At 39.2% G+C, this 19,032-nt stretch overlaps 1 protein-coding gene across 4 annotated transcripts in view; it reads right to left on the bottom strand.

Annotated features, from left to right (window-relative positions):
• LOC101859210 (syntaxin-binding protein 5) overlaps positions 1–19,032 on the bottom strand; it is a 97,567-nt gene that overhangs the window by 32,000 nt on the left and 46,535 nt on the right. For all 4 annotated transcript variants that reach the window (XM_005089277.3, XM_005089278.3, XM_035968675.1 and 1 more), the window contains exons 3-14: positions 18,143–18,224; positions 17,005–17,105; positions 15,175–15,309; positions 13,920–13,983; positions 12,699–12,782; positions 11,615–11,738; positions 10,262–10,337; positions 8,228–8,382; positions 6,640–6,712; positions 5,541–5,688; positions 1,519–1,586; positions 791–831 (exon numbers count right to left, since the gene is read on the bottom strand). In XM_005089277.3, the coding sequence (XP_005089334.1) occupies positions 791–831; positions 1,519–1,586; positions 5,541–5,688; positions 6,640–6,712; positions 8,228–8,382; positions 10,262–10,337; positions 11,615–11,738; positions 12,699–12,782; positions 13,920–13,983; positions 15,175–15,309; positions 17,005–17,105; positions 18,143–18,224 (1,151 nt within the window). The remainder of the gene's footprint in view (positions 1–790; positions 832–1,518; positions 1,587–5,540; positions 5,689–6,639; positions 6,713–8,227; positions 8,383–10,261; positions 10,338–11,614; positions 11,739–12,698; positions 12,783–13,919; positions 13,984–15,174; positions 15,310–17,004; positions 17,106–18,142; positions 18,225–19,032) is intronic.

The raw sequence follows: 19,032 nt of genomic DNA, 5'->3' as shown, positions 1-19,032 counted from the left end.
CATAAAACGACAAAAGGAACAGAATTTGACATGAGAAAAACAGAAAATAGCACAAAATGAACAGAAAATGACACGTGAGAAACAGACAAAGGCACATGGAGAACATATAGCACAAGGAGAACAGATCATTGACTCATAATAAAATGTGACATCTGAAGAACAGAACATGACACAATAAAATAACATGATGTCAAAAATGAAACATAACAAGAGAGGAACAGAACAGGACATATGAGAACATTGGCATGTGGGGAAACAGAACATGACACATGAAATATTATGACACATAGGGAACAGAAAGAACAGGACACATAACACATGAGGAACTGAACATGACAAAAGGGGAACAGAGTTTGATACATAATGGATCACAACACATTGGGAATAGAACAAAACAGGCAGAGGAACATGACAAGAGAAAGAACAATATACATTACACAAAAAGACATAATGAACAGCATACGACAAGTTGGGAGTAGAACTAGACACACAAAGAATTTAAACTTACACCCCATCTGTGACAGGACGCATCAAATCTGACTTTGACAAGTACTTTATATAAACATAAAATGGCTATACTATACAAAAGCAGACCATAAGATCTTTCCAGCCAAATCATTTAGAAATGGGAAGAGACAGTTTACATACCACCCCCACCCCCCCTTCTTCTTAGGTATAGAATTCAAATTTACTTGCATTTTCATTGTTGGATTATTGTAAATTTGAATTGCTGAATACTGCTCTTTTTGTTTTTCTGAAATCTGCTGGGGAAAAAAGGAATTCAACTTACCTGAAGAGGCATCCCAAAACTTCAAAGAACCATCAGCGTGACTGAAAGAAAAGGAAAATAGACAGGTTTCATGATACATCTATCAACTTTAGAAGGCTGTTTACATAGATAAAGGAGTGAAAGCAATATATACATTTCACTGAGCTTTGAGCAATAACATAGAAAGATCAAGGCCACCGCCGCCACTACTACCACTGACTACATAGTCTTCATCCTCCTAAGTTAGGAAAAGTATAAAGTAAGAAAAACAATATTAATACCATAGTACAAACTTATGGTCTGGCATTTGCACCACCCAATTTCCACAATAAATGTGAAGTTAAGGGCTGATAGACTGGCCGTTTCTTAAGATGAAATAATTTTTCACACAAAACCAGTTGTCTAAAGTACACTAGGAACTCAGCATAGCTGAGTGTTTATGTTTCCCTAATCAACCTGAAATTAAGTTGCTAAATATCCTGTGAACCAGCTTCTGTGGTATAGCATTTAGGCGCTTCCTTGTCACATGCAGGAGACCCGAGTTCAATTCCCAAGAGGGGAGAAACTTTTATCAAGTATATCCATCTTTCAGCTGGGATACTGTATCCCTCTCAGCCCGAGTAGGCCCGGACACTCAGGGTCGGAAGCCTGCCTCCTAAATCATCTAAATTGTAGTCGATGTAGGTGTAAAAACCCACACCTTCAACTACATCCACAGGTTCACAATCAATTAAAAAAACAAATCTTACCCTGTGATAATTATCTCTGGGTAGCTGGTGGTGCTGGAGCCCCAAGACCCTCCTTTGACTGGCCATGGCTGAAAAAGAGCATAAAGGATGAGTGATACACTAAGAAATAACACTCACTAAAACACTGGTAAAGTTCTGGATACACTTTTCACTCAGTAATGACACTCATTCAAACATTCGTAAAACCGAGTAATGACACTCACTCAAACATTGGCACACTCCTCCCTCAGTAATGACACTCGCTCAAACATTTGTAAAACTCAGTAATGACACTCACTCAAACATTGGCACACTCCTCCCTCAGTAGTGACACTCACTCAAACATTGGCATACTCTTCACTCAGTAATGACACTCGCTCAAATATTGGCAAGCTCGCCAATCAGTATTGACACTCACTCAAACATTGGCACACTCCTCACTCAGTAATGACACTCACTCAAAAATTGGCAAGCTCTTCACTCAGTTATGCCACTCCAAAACTCCTCACTCAGAAATGACACTCATTTAAACATTGGTAAACGTAATGATACTCACTCAAATATTGGCAAACTCTTTACTTAAGCTAGCTAGGACTATCCAACCTGTCATGAGATATTGCCTGTACTAACATGGACCATAGAAGTAAAGTTTTACTGACCCCAGAAAAGCATGCTTATAACAAAAGTTTAGGTTAAAAGGATGAGTTTCCAACTTTTTATCCTCAATTTTAAACTACCACTAGGTGAAACTTAAGCTTTTTTCATATCACAACTTACCAGAACGTGGCATATCGTAGGTCGCCTGATGAAATCGTGAATTCCACACGATGCAAATTTTACAGGAGAGGGAAAAGATTTTCTCCGTCATTTGGCGTCCAAGATATAAACTAAATGGATAAATCTATTCAATTACCATTTAGAAATAATACTGTAGTACATTTTTTACCGTATATGGTCATTTTTTCGAAAAAGTGTGGGATTCACGATTTTCATATTCCAATCTCGCCTGATGCGGTCGTGAATTCACGATTTCATCAGTAGGCTTTTGGGAACGCGGTGTTGTATTCGCGGTTATTAGGCGTTGTGTTTTCTCTTATTTGAAGCCCTGGTATGTTTAAAAATATATGAAAGCACGAAATACTGTTATAAGAAAGAATTTAAAAGACCAATTTAAAACTGAGAATGAAATTACAGACTGAGTGCTATTCATTATTTTACCACTATAAACATCTCTCACTCTTACATGAATGGGATATTGTATGTGATTTATGAAATCATACTCCTTCATTTGAGTGTTTTCTCTCTTTCTATCCTTCTTTCTCCAATTGTAAGTAAGTGTATTTCCTTTGGGGAGGGGGTGGTGGATGGGTTGAGAACTTGATTTATGTCAGAATTCTATACCCCCTGAAGGACTGTTAATCAGATGAATGATTCAGTGGTGGGGAACTGTTTGTTAAGTTTTTCTTGTCTCAGGACTTTAGAAGACTCTCCCACTCTTCGTTAGAGTTCAGTCAGCAAAGAATTTCTCCTTATGTATATCAGAGGCTTCATACTGCATTAACAATTTGGTCTTCTTTTTGTCTACCTGATCTACACACACACTCACAAACACACACAATACACATACACACAAACACACAAACACACACACACACACACACACACACACACACACACACACGCAGCACCCGTAGCTGTATAATAATATATTGTTATAACCTTCTATGCATTTGTGCACGTTAAAAAAAGTCCATCGAACAACTTGTGAATTCGTTTGCAATCAAACCACCTTGTGCCTTTTGTTCATAAGTAAAAGATGGCACCATACAAGGTTGCATTGAAGATTATGTTCATGTTTCTGTAACAAGAGCTGGATGAATTAATAGACAATGACAAAAGTACACCCTGAAGATTCAGGCAAATCATCACAAGGTCTTCTTGCCTAAGAGCAAAGGTTTTAACCATTGTGTGCCCTTTCTTTGTCATGTTCTTTTCTGACATGTGAGATTCCCACTTAGTCTGGCTGATGCTGTCAAGACTCAAAACTCACGCACAATTCACATTGATTTTTTTTTACTCATAGATCGACATATTCTTTTCATCTTGCACATATTTGAGTAGCCTGACATAAAAGGCAGATTGTCCCTGACCAGTGCAGGCTGTTTCAAGCTCCGACAGATTACAGAATCAGGGATCAAGATACAGTTTTTCAGAGATTTGCGGGCAAGAGTGAGAGGGAACCTTCAGAAACATGTCCACAGATGTGAGCAGAAACTCCTTGGCTTGTGGATTGATTGGTGGTGCAGCTGGGCTGCGCTCTTCTAAAGCACCCTTTACAAAGTTCTGGAAGATCCAGGTTGTCATCAACAAGTGCCTGAGGAAGTTTCTCAGGATCAGATGGACAGAGTCACCAATGAGGGAGTTATGACCAGAAAATTTTCGCGCAGAAGAAAGCAGTGGAGATGGATTGGACTGAGCAGACCATTTGGAAATCAGGCAGCTACATAACAAAAAAGTTTTAATTTGGAGTCAACAGCTTAAAAGATCAAGGGAAGACCATGTGGGACCTGTAGAAAAGTCGCAGAAAATGATGAACTGAAAACTGGAAAAACATTTGAAAAATGTGAAGAAGTTAGTCCAGGGTAGGGAATAGTGGAAAGTGTTTGTCTGTTCCGGGTGAGCCAGACGATGATGAAACTGGCATGGGCACTTCTAGAGCAGTTTACAATGGGTGAGCCCGGTCATAGATATCAATATCCTGCAAACTTTGATCTGGTCATTCTTTTTCAGACAAAAAACCCAAGTGTGCATCTTTCAGCTTGGTGTATCGCCTTCCCTTAAATTGTACTCTTTCGAGTTGAGACTACCGTTTACCTAGGACTTTCTGTCTCCCCGTGTCAAAGTCCAAACAAAGACAGAGATAGTTGTTCAGATAGTTGTTCTGGCGTTGTTTTTTAATAGTGAGTAGTCCATTGATTTGGTTGAGCAATCACATCTGGGGTTCAGTTCATTAGTTTTTTTTAATTGTCCCATCTCTTGATTTGTATTGCTTAAATTGCTGCCTGCTTCCCCCCCCCCCCCCCACCTCTCCCTCTCCCTCTCCCTCTCCCTCTCTCTCTCTCTCATCCTCTTTTACTCTCTCGTAGGTTAAAAAAGCACCGTTGATCTGTTCCAACACACCGTGTACTTTGAATGATACTTTTTCTTCATTGAAGTCTGGTTCTTCTACTATTTCCGTGCTGTATTTTCTGTAGCTTTCTCTGATGCCCAAAATGGTTCACATTGCTCGGCTTCTCAAAATTCCTTTTCTCGTTAGGGAACTCTGATGTCAAATCAAAGAGCTTTCAATGTCATACAAGTTTGGGTTGTGATACCACACGGAAATATACTTGTAATTTATACTTGACAACGTCAATTTTCGAATTTGTTATTTAATTTTTAAAAATTTTTTTTGCAAATGAGCAAGATCAAAATTGTATAACCACTACTAGAAAGGCACACACATCACACATTCGAATTTCACAGTCGTTGTGAAACGTACCAGTCCTGCATCTAGGAAATAGGCATTTTAATTATGTGACAGAGAGGTTTTCCCGCAAAACGCATGCAGTCAACATCATAAATTTTAATCTTTGGCCTGGAAACCATGAATACTGACCGACCATTATGTTTGCTCAACGCAGTCGTCCATATTTCAATGGTTTAAAGAGGCGTTCACGGCGCCAACGGTCAGCCTCACAAGTCATAAACCAACGGATGAGATCGTGAATTCCACACAGGTGTGGGATTCACGGTTTCATCAGGCGACTTTTGGGGCACGGTGTTTATTCACGATTTTCTTATTACGTCAGATTACACGTTTGAGTTGAGATAATTGAAAAATTGTTTTACAGGGACATGTATCTCACCGAGCACTATCAAAATATGCAAAAAAACGATTTTCGAAAATGTGTGGAATTCACGGTTTTATCAGGCGACCGACGATATATGGTGTGAACAAAAGCTACAATATGTCGTGTTATGAGAGGGTTATTTGCCCTCACCTTTTCACTGAACCCAGTCTTCTTCTGATTTTTGCCGGTTGAGTAGAGTGCAGGGATGATGTCCATGGGGCAGTTAGCATAATACTGGCAGGCGGTCACTGGGGACTCATGCAGGTCCATCGGATAAGGATTCTCAAAGCACGGATAGCTGAAAACAATAATGGTAAATGTCACATCTTATCAATACATTTAAGATCATTTAGGAAGCAGAATATGTCAACCATGTCTGTCAAAGCTAACCCAGTATGACAGCCAACGGATGGGGATACTCTATGAAATAATTTCCTCATGCAGGAATCAGTCTCATGTCTTCAATATGCAACTACAAATAGACAAACCATTAAAACACACAGGAGTCTGAAAATCAGTTGCAAAAGAAAAGCAAAACATGAGACAAATATGAACTTTTTTTCCCAACCTCAGCGAGAAACAAGTTAATGCCTAAGTGCATCTCAGCTTTCTTTACTAGACTATCACAAAGGAGCAAGCGCTGTGTATTGTCAAGTTTATGTAAATAGAAGCACAATTAGTAAATAATGGTCATAAAATGCAGGAGGAAGAGTAAGACAGACTCGCAGAAACTATAGAAGGGAAGAAGAGAAGTAGAGACTATTAACAGTGGAACCCTTAAAACAATGCCGTACTGTTGCCAGAATACAGTGCCCATCACTCTAAAGTCCCAAGGTCAAACCGTCCGTTTAGCTCCGCCAGCCTTACAATTCCCCCTACTGTTCCCCCAAATTCCAAACAGTTTGTTCGTCTGATTGAGCAGTCTCCACTACCTACAAAGCCTTCTGGCATGCAGACAGCAAGGTAGAGGCACTGTCCATCATTGACAAAAATATTGCTTGGGTTAACACCCTTTTCAGCACTGTAAGGTTATGTACGAGGAGGGACCTCCAAATTAAGCAAGTATCTCCCATAAGACTAAGTAAAGCGGTTGGACCTTGAAAACTCCCTCAAATAACCTAAGTTCAAGAAGGCCCCATTGGGTATTCAATCCAGAGTCATGAGTACCGTAGCCCAGCATGATATCAACAGAACTAACAGCATGCCCAGGTGTGGAAAAGAGTAGTTGAGAACAGTAGTGAGATCTTACCCCGGTGTTGTGAGGTCTATAACAACTAAGTCATTTTGCAGCAGTACAACAATGGCATAAGGATCTTGGAAATCTGAAACAAACAGAAAGCACTGGCTTAAGAGAAGAGCAGGTTGGACATGTACATCAATAGTGTTATGCTCTAACCGGGTAACTAATTAGTAAAAAGTTTTTCACACAAGCAAAAGAAAATGAATCTTCTAATTTAAATGATGGGAGAAGACACATAAGAATAACCCATCTCTACTTTCTAATATTTCTAGTTCATGCTGACTTTTTAGTTTCATTGACATTATCTAAAATGAGTAAGAGAGCAATATCATCCAAGTATGTGAGGTCAGCATTTTGTTCTCTGTTTCTAACAAAAACACATGGGACTTCATTAACAAACTTACAAACTGACTGATAACCTAAGCCATAAAAAATATACCCCAAACTAACAAACTGACATTTATCCAGGCCTTAAAACATTTATGTAAACTAATCCAACAAACTATGATGACTATTAATCCCAGGCCTCTAAACATAATAATATATGCATACCGACAAACTAAATAGACCGTTAACCAAGGAAATTAAACATGTACACTTGTAAACCAATAAACTGGCCATTGACCCAAGCAATAAAACATATACACTAATAAACTGACCATGAACTGTGGCCGTAAGTCATATACCCAAACTAACTTTAAAACTTTTTTTTTAATAGTAGAGGGTTTTACGGCGCTCGCAACTGAATAAGGTCATGTAAGCGCCAAGGGGTGGATGTCAACAGAGAACTCTTTACAGGGAATCAGACTTAGACTGCTCACCTCTCTAGCTTCAACAGCACACGGTGTGCTTCGACTATCAAGGCACCCCAAAATAGCAGGTCACAAAAGAGTGACAAACATACAAAACAAGTAGGGGAAAATGACAATAGTAAGGATCAGGAAAGAAAAAGCAGCAGTTCCCTGTTGTAGATCAGGCACAGTTATGAGCGTGACATGAATCAGCCCATTTACAATTCTACTATGCTTGAACGAGAAATGTCCCCCCTTTGGGAATGGCCTAAAGACACTACAGTCAGTGGCACTGCCCCGCGGGGTCTAACTTAAAAACTGACCCGTAACCCAGGGCATACCATGAAGTGTGACAATAATTCATAACATGATGCTAGGAAGGGAAAAAAATGAAAATGTGACGCTTACAAGACCAAACAGTGTCGACAGTGTCCTAAACATATCAATGGTAAAAGTTGCAAAACTTAAAATGTCCCAAACTAAAACTTTTAAGAAAAACAATGAACTTGTATTAAGCATGCCAAACAACAGATGTACATGTTTTGTTCTGATGTTGTATTCCATCATCTTCTCGACTTACACTTGCACTATATTAAGACATGATGTAAGCATGTTTCCAAATGATCACTTCAATATAAAATTTAAAAGTAAACCTAATTTCGGACTTCAGCAGTATGTGACTGTTACCAAAAATATCTACAAAAACAAACAAACTGACCATTAACCCAGGGTGTATCAAACCTAATTTCGCACTTCAGCAGTATGCGACTGTTACCGAAAATATCTATACAAACAAACAAACTGACCATTAACCCAGGGAGTATCACAGAGGGTGACAAAGTCCACCACGTTGTGTTCCATCTCCAGCACCGTGGTGCTTTTGCCCGTCATCACAGTAATGCTCGGCGTGCGGCCCGCTCGGTCATAGGACATTCCACCGGAGAACACCACCATGGCCTCCCTGAGGGGGTCCACAAAATCATTTACATATATAATATAATAGTAATAATAATGATGATGAGAATTTACATAGCGTCAAATCCCAAGAAGGCCCTAAGCGCTAAGCAAATGCAATGCATAATTTTCACTCAACTTAACTGACGAATCAAAGGACAGAAAAAGCAAACTGTGAGACCATTTAACAACGCACGTGTGCATATACACAAGCATGCGCACATACGCACGCATACGCACACGCACACACAAACACACACACATACGCGCATGCACACACACACGCACACAAACACACACACATGCACACGCACACAAACACACACACATGCACACGTACGCACACACACACATGTACACGTACATGCACGCGCACAACACACACACACACACACACACACACACACACACACACACACACACACACACACACACACACAAACACACACAGCTCCACAACACACACACATTCTCGTTGCAGAATTCAATGGCGGAGGATTGTGTTAAACAAGCAAATGTGCCTTTATTTATATGACTACAGCCATCCTTTTTAAGTGGGACTGTTGTGCATTATGTCATAAGTAGATGAATACAGTCATTTTGATAAACATGATATTGATAGACAAACAAAACAACTCAAAGGATAAAAACGGGCAAAAACGAAAAATTGTGAAAAATGGCATTTTCCCTGTGCTCTTAATTTGTTTGGTAGACAGGATAAAAACACCTGGTTACTAAAAAGCATCTGAGTGGAGAAGAGTTTTTTAAGGAAGAGTTTTACAGCACCTGCAACACAATAAGGTCATTGAAGATTAGAGGTGTTACAAGAGAGTAACAAACATAATAAAGACGGAGGAGAGATAAAGACGATAGTTGTTTGATAGAATGATGGAGCAAACCACACCAGAGCACTCGCCAACCTACCAGGGGCACCTTCCAACCACTCGCTGTTATAATCTGAACAATGCAGTGGGGGTGACAAACTAAAATAAAACGTTCAAACCTCTTGAGCAGGTTTACTACAGACACACAGGTATGAAGGACCCTATTCTTGGCATGCTACAGATACAGAGATACAAAGTACCCTACCACAGACAAACAGAAACAAAATACCCTATTCTAGGTATACTCCAATCCCTGGTAAAAAGTACCCCATTCTAGGTATAATACAGAGGCACAGGAAGAGAGTGCTCTGTTCCAGGCGTACCACTGACAGATACACAGGTATATTATAGTATCGTATTCTACAATAACAATACTGATATAAAGTACACTATTCTAGGTATACTAGTGCCCTATGCAAATTGTACTGTAGGGTAAAAGTAATCTATACTAGGTATAATATATAAATATAGTATCCTATTCTAGCAATTAAAGACATTTTCTTATCCTAAAGCTGCACTTCAAACTGTTCACTACTCTCATCTACACCTTGATTGGTTAGTGTTAGACTCCACCAGAAATCATTTTAACCCTATCCGTATGTCGTGTTTTACTATCGTATCCATACGACATGGGGAACTCTGTTTCCAAAGTGGAAATTTACTCGTTAATCCGATCTGTACGCTTCGCAAAGCAGTCTGACAAAATGATTTTTTGAGAAATATTGAAAGCTTTAAAGAAATCTTCGTACTAGAAGTATTCTAAAATGTGAAGAATACAACCCCTGGAGTACAAAATGACCCCAGGGCGTACAGATAAGGTTAAAAAGTGACATATGACAAAGTCTTACACTGAGCAGTCGACGAATCTTTAGAAGCTTTCATCATCTACAACATAGATTTCTTATTTCGGACAAACATAATAAACGTTCACAGAATCACAGCTAAAGATGGGGTGAGATATAAAACTTGTTCCTCAAAGATCAACAGCTAATTGACACATACCCAGCTCGAGTAGATCTCCACTCCACTTTAGCAATGGGTTTGCACAGGTCTGGTTTCCCATCTGGACCAATTTTGGCTGAAATAAAAGAATAAAAAAATAACACATAAACAAACAAAATACATCAATCAAATACAAAATATGTGAACAGTTGCGTATATGAACGCAGTGTGTGCGTATGCATGTGTGTGTGAGTGTGTGTGTGTGTGTGTGTGTGTGTGTGTGTGTGTGTGTGTGTGTGTGTGAGAGAGAGTGTGTGTGTGTGTGTGTGTGTGAGTGCGTGTGTAAGAGAGAGTGTGTGTGTGCATGTTTTTTAGCAAGCATTTAACAGCACATGCAACACAAAAAAGTCATACGAGTGCCAAAGATTAGAGGTGTTACAAGCGAGTAACAAACACAAAAAAAAAGGAGAGATAAGGACGATAGATGTTTGACAGAGAAGGAGCAAATCACAGCAGAGCACCTGCCAACCAATCACTGTGTGTGTGCGTGTGCGTGTGCGTGTGCGTGTGTGTGTGTGTGTGTGTGTGTGCGTGCGCATGCTTGTGTATAAATGTATGCGTGCAGGCATTCATGCACACACTCAAGCACAGAGAAGCACAAATGTTACATAAATTTTTTGTAGACCAAAAGAACAGCAAATTTCTTTCATTCTTAAACAGCCTCTAATAGAAAATGTAATTCAGAATGAACAAACGAAGGTTCATGTTGAACACAAAGAAACAGACTTCATTATTTGTTCACAAAAATAAATCTAAATCACAGAAGAAGATTTGTAGCAAGCAGTTGACTACAAAATATAAACCCATACATATATTATATTGTAAAAAAATGACAGTGATCATTTTAATCTTCAGCAGCACTTCTTTGCCATTCTTTTTAAGGTAAAAATATACATACTCTAATCTCTTTAAAAGGAGGATAATGCATGAACGCATTATATGACAGTACACAATTTATTATCATAATGACATTTCTATGCCATTCATTCAAGACAATAAGACAGCCCACAATTGAATACAATACTCCATTAACCTCTTCACAGAGCTAACAACTCAAAGAAGACAAATGGAAAGGCAAAGGTGGAACTGAAGGTTTGTTTGTTTTAGTATGAGCGTTACAGCACTTGCAACACAACTAGGTCATAATAGAGCCAGAGATTAAAGGTGTTACAAGAAAGTAACAAAAAAAAAAAAAAAAAGAAAGAGAGATGAGGACAATATATTTTTTATACAAAAGAAGGAGCAAACCACACCAGAGCACCCACCAACTACCCACACTAATCTCTTCACGGAGTAAACAACTCAAAGAAGACATACAAAAAGGCAAATGTTGAATTGTAGGGCAGGACTCACCATGAGGTGAAGTGACAGAGGCAGGCCTCTGTGGGGCCTTGACATTCCAGGTGGAGAGACTGCCGTCTGAGTGACTGCACATGAACTGTTTGCCTTCATTGTGCCACGATATAGACCGCAGGGCCTGCACACATCACCATGGGTGAAAGAGAGACAATGGCATTAAGGTTGGGTCTTTTAAAAGAGTTTTACAGCACTTGCAACACAAATAGGTCATATAAGTGCCAGAGATAAGAGGTGTTACTAGAGAGCAACATACATAGAAAAGGAGAAGAGATAAAGACAGTAGATGTTTGAAAGGAAAGAAAGAGCAAAACTACATGAGCACCCGCAAAACATCCACAATTTACACTTCATCAGACAAAAGTCATGTTTTCAGGCAACTGATACTTTATCAGGCAATAGAGATATTACAAGGGCAATAGACATATCATCAGACAATATATACATTTTCAGGCGACAAGTACATTTTCAAAAAACAGATAATGTCATCAGACAAGAGTTAAGTTATCATGCAACTAATATGTTATCATATAAAATATATTATATTATCAGGCAATGGCACTATAATTCAAGACAAGTACACTTAGCTCCTACTTGTCACATAAGACATGACCTCTTCAAAACTGGGACAACTGGCAAGCCAACTTTATGTACCCATATATAAATTAGAACAATAAAATTTCAACTTCCACCTCACTTCTTATTGTAACTCTAGATTCTTCAAGACCACAGTAAAAGCAGTAAAAGAAAAATATAACGTATTTCAATGTTAACTATCCCAAGAACCCAATCTTTCAAGACCACTATATTTTTATTGTAAACCATAGTCGAAATTGTCTCAGATGGCCACCCATTGTAGAGGGGAAAAGTAGCTAATTTAAAAGCGTGACCATCTCACACGATGCCATTGTAATGAAAAAAAAAAAATGCAGGGGGAAATGAATAGTGAATAGTGATTGTTTGTACAGGTGATTATCTTATAAATGTGGCCATTAGAGCAGGTTCCACTGTATTCATCCAACAAACCCATACTTCTCTGGTAACTAAGAAACTGAGCAAAGGTGGACACATTAACACTGACCTCCTGGGAGTTGTATCTATAATCTGGGCTCTTGGAACGCAGGTCCCAGAAGACAATGGCGCCTGATTCAAAGCCAATCAGAAGCTGGGGAAGAGAAAAGCGAGAAGTTTTTCTGTTGGTTTTTTTTTAGTAGAGTTTTAAGTTAGTTTTAGTAGAGTTTTTATGGTGCTCGCAACTGCATAAGGTCATATGAGCGCCAAGGGGTGGATGTCAACAGAAAAGTCCATACAGGGAATCAGGCTTAGTCTGCTCACCTCTTTAGCTTCAACAGCACAAGGTCTGCTTCAACTATCAAGGCACCCCGGAAATAGCAGGTCACAAGAGTGTGAAAAACATACAAAAGAAGTAAAGGAAAAATGACGATAGTAAGGATTAGGAAAGAAAAAGAAGCCGTTCCCTGTTGCAGTTCAGGCACAGTTATGAGCATGACATTGATGAATCGGCCCATTTACAATTCTACTGTGCATAAGAACATGTTAGTGTCCCCCCTTTGGGAATGGCCTAAAGACACTTCAGTCAGTAGCACTGCCCAAGGGGGTAAAGCGTGAAGTAGGAGTCTATGATATCATCATCACTCATGAACTCAAGATTTGTTTGCTAGGTTAAATAAAGAGAGATGCATTAACATGAAAACGGTCATTTGTTGCACATGAAAAAAGAAGACAGACAGGAAGAATGAAAATAGGAAAACGCAAATAATGCCCTCCAACCACCTGCATGAAATAAGCAAGAAAGTCAAATTACAACATCATCTCCACATCTTTTGCAGGCCCCTGATAAGGTCTGAACCCATGATCTTTTGGTTATGAGCCCAACAACCTAACCACTAACGCCACATATTAAAGAGGGATTATATTATTATAATTATAAAAGCTACAAAATGAAAAAGCAGAAGAAACAGACACTAGTAGAGAGCCTATCGACCACATATACAAGCTTCACTTTTGACACAACACATCTGGCAACAGGTTTATGTGAGTGACAGCCATTATGCAAGACTGGCACAGCTACATCCACAGCGCATGTCCCACAGAGGACAAGAACAAACAAAATGAACCAACGTAGACATGGGGGAGCCATCGACAAATCATTTAAGCCATCCATCTTAGATGTGTTAAATTCTTTTAACGAGTCATTTAGAACAGAGAGCCAACATTAAGTCACAAATGCCATCTATGGTAGACGCACTTCAAACAGAACAATAACATTACGGTTCATTACCTTTGTGGAGTCCACAGGATTGTCACTCAGGTGAACTACAGGGCCTGGATGGGTTTTTCTGGACCTAAGTAAAAAAAAAAAAGGACAGAACAAGAAAAAAACATGAATTTGCAACTTCCAAAAAAAAGTAATTTTGCAACCACTTTCCATCCCAACTACAAAATATTTATCCATAAGGAGAGGGGGCAAAAACAGCATCTCAGCAGAGAAATACAGAGACACTCAAGAAGTTATCTTCCCCAAATGGGATTGAAACACATGTCTACCCCAAGCAACTACAAAAAAATTTAACCTTTACGCAAAAGAAGCCCCCTCAATTTAGTCACAGATCAAAAGAACATTCATAGTCTGCACAACACCACTATGTCTTGACAATATAAAAAAGCATGCATGACACATGAAACTCAAGGTCCTTATTCCAAATGCATGTCTAACTCCACTTTCATGAAAAATAAATTTACTTAGTTTGATGGCTTATCGTCAATGGTGAACATGCAGTGATGTTTAACAGATCCTCAACCTTTTCAATGAGAATTTCCCCAAACACACATATCAGTGGAGAATATTAACAGAAAGTTCTCATATTATTTTGCAACAATCAAAATGCACTAATTACTTAGTTCACTCTTCAACCACCCACAATGAAGATTTTGAAACCCACCAACAACATTAAAGACAAAAACACAGACACCACTTGTGATGAAAGACTAGTTCAAGTGGACAGCATCTGTACTCTCGGCTTCTCTTTATGGATTCTTTGTTTGAGTAAAGAATAGCATGTCCACATGAAAACCATCATTTTTTTTAAGAGGACGGTAATCCATTCACTAGACTGCCGTAAGCTGACAAAATGCCTTTTTTATTTTGGTACCAAAATGTTTTATTCACTAGATCTAAATCGAAAGCCTGATCAGTTACCCTACTAGTGTGAAAAAAATCAAAGTGAAACTGTGATAAGTTTTTGAATCAATTAGAAATTAATTTAGATTTCAGAATCACTCTAAATTTAAATGGATATACTGACCAAAAAAACTCTTTTTCTCGAAACTGCTGTGAAGAAAAAAAGGCGTTTCGTCAGCTTACGCCAGTAGAGATAATTGAGGCACAAATGTCTCCATGCCTCATCACATTTACTGAAGGGAAAAATTAAGATAGACAGACAGAAATAACAGAACGACAATAAAGCAGTAGAACCTCCCAACAGCACCTTTCAACCACCCAGTCTCTTTCTCTGCTCGAATAGGAAGGTACTCACAGCTCAATAGTCTTGTTCCAGTTGATGACATAACCCGAGCAGGTGAAAGACTCGATGTTGACCATGTGGACATTCCCTCTCTCCGTGCCCACATACAGCCATTTACTTTGAAAAGGCAGATGGCAACGGGAAACTCTGAAACAAACAGAAGCTCACAAGTTAGTTCCCTTTTTTTCTCAGCATGAGGTTTACCTCAAATCTAACTTCCACACAGAAAATGAGATTTAGAGATCAAAATCCTATTATGACCATGCAGACAGACAGACAGACAGACAGACAGACAGACAGACAGACAGACAGACAGACAGACAGACAGACAGACAGACAGACAGACAGACAGACAGACAGAAAAACAGATGGATGGATGGATGGATGGACGGACGGAGACAGACAGACAGAGAGACAGAAAGACAAACAGACGTGTGTGTGTGTGTGTGTGTGTGTGTGTGTGTGTGTGTGTGTGTGTGTGTGTGTGTGTGTGTGTGTATGTGTGTGTGTGTGGGTGTGGGTGTGTGTGTGTGTGTGTGTGTGTGTGTGTGTGTGTGTGTGTGTGTGTGTGTGTGTGTGTGTGTGTGTGTGTATGTGTGTGTGTGTGTGTGTGTGTGTGTGTGGGTGTGTGTGTGTGTGGGTGTGTGTGTGTGTGTGCTTGTACATGAACATATTCCAAGTACGATGGTCTAGAAAAACAAGGTAGCCTACAGTGTCTTTTTCAGAGATACAGTACAGAAAGCAGTAGCTTCTAATACTTTCATTTCTTTCATCTGTTTCTCTGTCTGAAAATAGTAACAATTATCCTTTAATTTGCTGGAGGAGATGGATTGGTAGGGGAAAGACTTTCTGTTGAAGTTTTTGTTCGAATGCTGCTTTGACATCCTGCCTAGACCTTTGAAACTGAACGAGCTCCAAGCTTTACAGACCATTCTCAAATCGAAGAAACTAAAATATTATTCTGTGCAAACACTCCTCTGAAGCTGAGTAATTTCAACCAGGAACCATAAATTATGTATGTGTTGCAGGCCATCAAAATGAGGAAACTGAGAATGAAGATGCATTTATAATTGCCATAATCATAGAAAAACTGGGGCAGACAAAAATGCTTTCATTTAAAAAAAAATTTTTTTGCTTGCCACTTGCGCAGAGTATATATTCATTTCTCAAAGAGGAAATTATACTCCAATTAGGCAAAATATGTGACTACCAGCATGGACACTTGATTTTTCATGGTGACTTGAACTGCAATATTTATATCAGGCAGGCCATCAAAATAACAAAGCTGAAAACAAAGATGCGTTCATAATATCTATAAAGGAGGAAAACTGTGGCAGACTATGGCCTTTTTTTTTGTTTGTTTGTTTAGCCACTAGTCAAGAGTGTGTTCATTTCTCACAGGGGAAATTATGTTCCAATTATGCAAAACATGCCACCAGCACAGACACTTGGCTTTTCATAGTGACAAGAATTATAACAAAGCGCATTCAAACACCACTTCAGAGGTCATATGAGATTTTTCTCCTTAGAAACTTGTTTTTTTTAATGCACCACCAATGTAAAAAAGAAGAAAAAAAAGAATAACCCTAATTTGTAATTTTCTCTCTTGAACAGCATTGTCAAATGCAACTAATCATTATTCTTGTGACAGAAACAAAATGTAATAAGTATAATATTTAAGTAGTGGTACAAAAAATCTATCATGCAAATTACTTAGCATGACATCTCGGTAAACCAAGTTTAGAACAGCAAATGCAGAGGTCTGTAACCGATAGCAGACACACTCAGTAGATATAAATGAAACAGCTCAACAAAAAGACAGTTTAAACGACAGTCATTTACTTTTCTCTCTGAAACTTGAGCGAGTGGACGATGCTAGGTTGTTTCTGTCGGAAATTCCACAAGTGGAGGTGATCATCGTTGGTCACTGTCACCAGGGCTCCCTAAGACCAAGAAAGTATAACAGAAAAAGTTCAAATCATTTTTTTTCCATTTTTTAAATATTATTGTGTGTACTCTCTCTCTCTCTCTCTCTCTCTCTCTCTCTCTCTCTCTCTCTCTCTCTCTCTCTCTCTCTCTCTCTCTCTCTCTCTCTCTCTCTCTCTCTGCACCCATGCAAAAGCCAAGAGAGTGTTAGCACAACACATTAGTCAGTGCAAAGTGAGACAATGAGCCCTGTGTGAGCTCCCCCTGACATCTTAAAAGCAAAAGTCTCCAACACACACAGTATTACAAGTAAAGTCCTTGTGCTTTCTGGAGAAAAGTACAAGGAACAACTAATGAGCCACGGTGAGCTATTTGTATTGTAAAGACCTCAAAACCACATTAATGCCCTCAATTATCCAAATAACTTCCTTCTGAAAGTACAGATATATCCAGGCACAAAAATGTCAACCTACAAGGTGGGCTTACATTCATTCCACTGACATGGTACTTTTTTTTTTTTAAAGGCCTGATGTCAGGGCAATAAACTAAGAGCGTTTTGTTGCAGGGGTGGGATGGGAGGGGGAGGGGTGTCTAGTGGTATTCTGAGATAGATAAGTGAACCGGCTATTGAATCAGATCAAGTCTATACTGCGTGGGTGAGCTGTGGGTTCAAGTCTATCTCTTAGTAAAAGTTTTAAGGCACTTGCAACACAATAGGGTGTTATAAGCGCCGAAGATCAAAGGTGTTATTAGAGAGTAACAAACACAAAAAAAGCAGGAGACATAAGGACGATAAATGGTTGACAGGAAAGAAGGAGCAAACCACACCAGAGCACCCGCTAACCACCCAACGTCTGTGGGAGAGAAGGGCATATATAGTTAAGTAGGGATAATTTGTATTGCAGGGGGAGAGATGAGAAAGACTGTAGATGGGAAATCTTCAGTTTCAAACAACAGTTTTACCGCACTTACAACACAGATAGGTCAGTTGAAAGCCAGATGGGAAACTGACTGAGACACACAAAACAAAGGGTCCATAAAAAAAAGAACTCACCTCATTGATCAGGAAGAGGATCTGTATGATGGACACGTCCGACTCGTGGCTGCAGTGGCAATCCACACCCGCTTGACCGATACTGGACACAGCAGTCAAGGAAACATGGGCGAATTTTGTTTCATGATTTAGTCAGTTTTATGGCACTTGCAACAAAAATAGGTCATATAAGTGCCGAAGATTCGAGATGTTACAAGAAAGTAACAAGCACACAAAAGGAGAAGCAATATGGACGAAAGCTGTTTGATAGGAAAGGAGGAGCAAACCACAAAACCAGAGCACCCATCAACCATGCACTTGGATAAATTGACAAACGACATAACTGTTTAAAACAGACAGCAAGCCCAGCTGTGGTCAAAATAGAAATACAGGCAAACCTGCTGTAACAGCCACCTATATAAGACAATCACCTGTACAAACTGGTAACAAACGGTCAACTCCAATTTCCCTCCTTGTGTTTAAAAACATTTTTACAGTAAAATTACACTGTATAAAACACCTTCCTGTCTAAAACAGCTGTTTTACCCCTTAACAATGGATAGTCATCTAATCTTCAACAATTTCGAATGTACAGGTACATGTATTAGTAATTGTACAGGTTAAATGCTACCTTCAACTTCGTAAAAACATTTAACCCTATCCGTACGCCGTGGGGTCACTTTTGTACCCCCGATGTTGTATTCTTCACATTTTAGAACACTTCTAATGAGAAGATATTTTTGAAACTTTCAGTATTTCTCAAAAAATCATTTTGACAGACTGCTATGCAAAGCATACAGATCGGATTAAAGAGTAAATTTCCTCTTTGGAAAGTGGGGGCACAGAGCTGCCCACATTGTATGGATACGATGGTAAATCACGAGTACGGATAGGGTTAAGAAGCAGAGATG

The sequence above is a fragment of the Aplysia californica genome, unplaced genomic scaffold (assembly GCF_000002075.1).
Source record: "Aplysia californica isolate F4 #8 unplaced genomic scaffold, AplCal3.0 scaffold00004, whole genome shotgun sequence".
NCBI classification, from domain to species: Eukaryota; Metazoa; Mollusca; class Gastropoda; order Aplysiida; family Aplysiidae; genus Aplysia; species Aplysia californica.
Note: the sequence above shows the minus strand (reverse complement) of the source record. Positions and strands in the feature narration are given on the sequence as shown.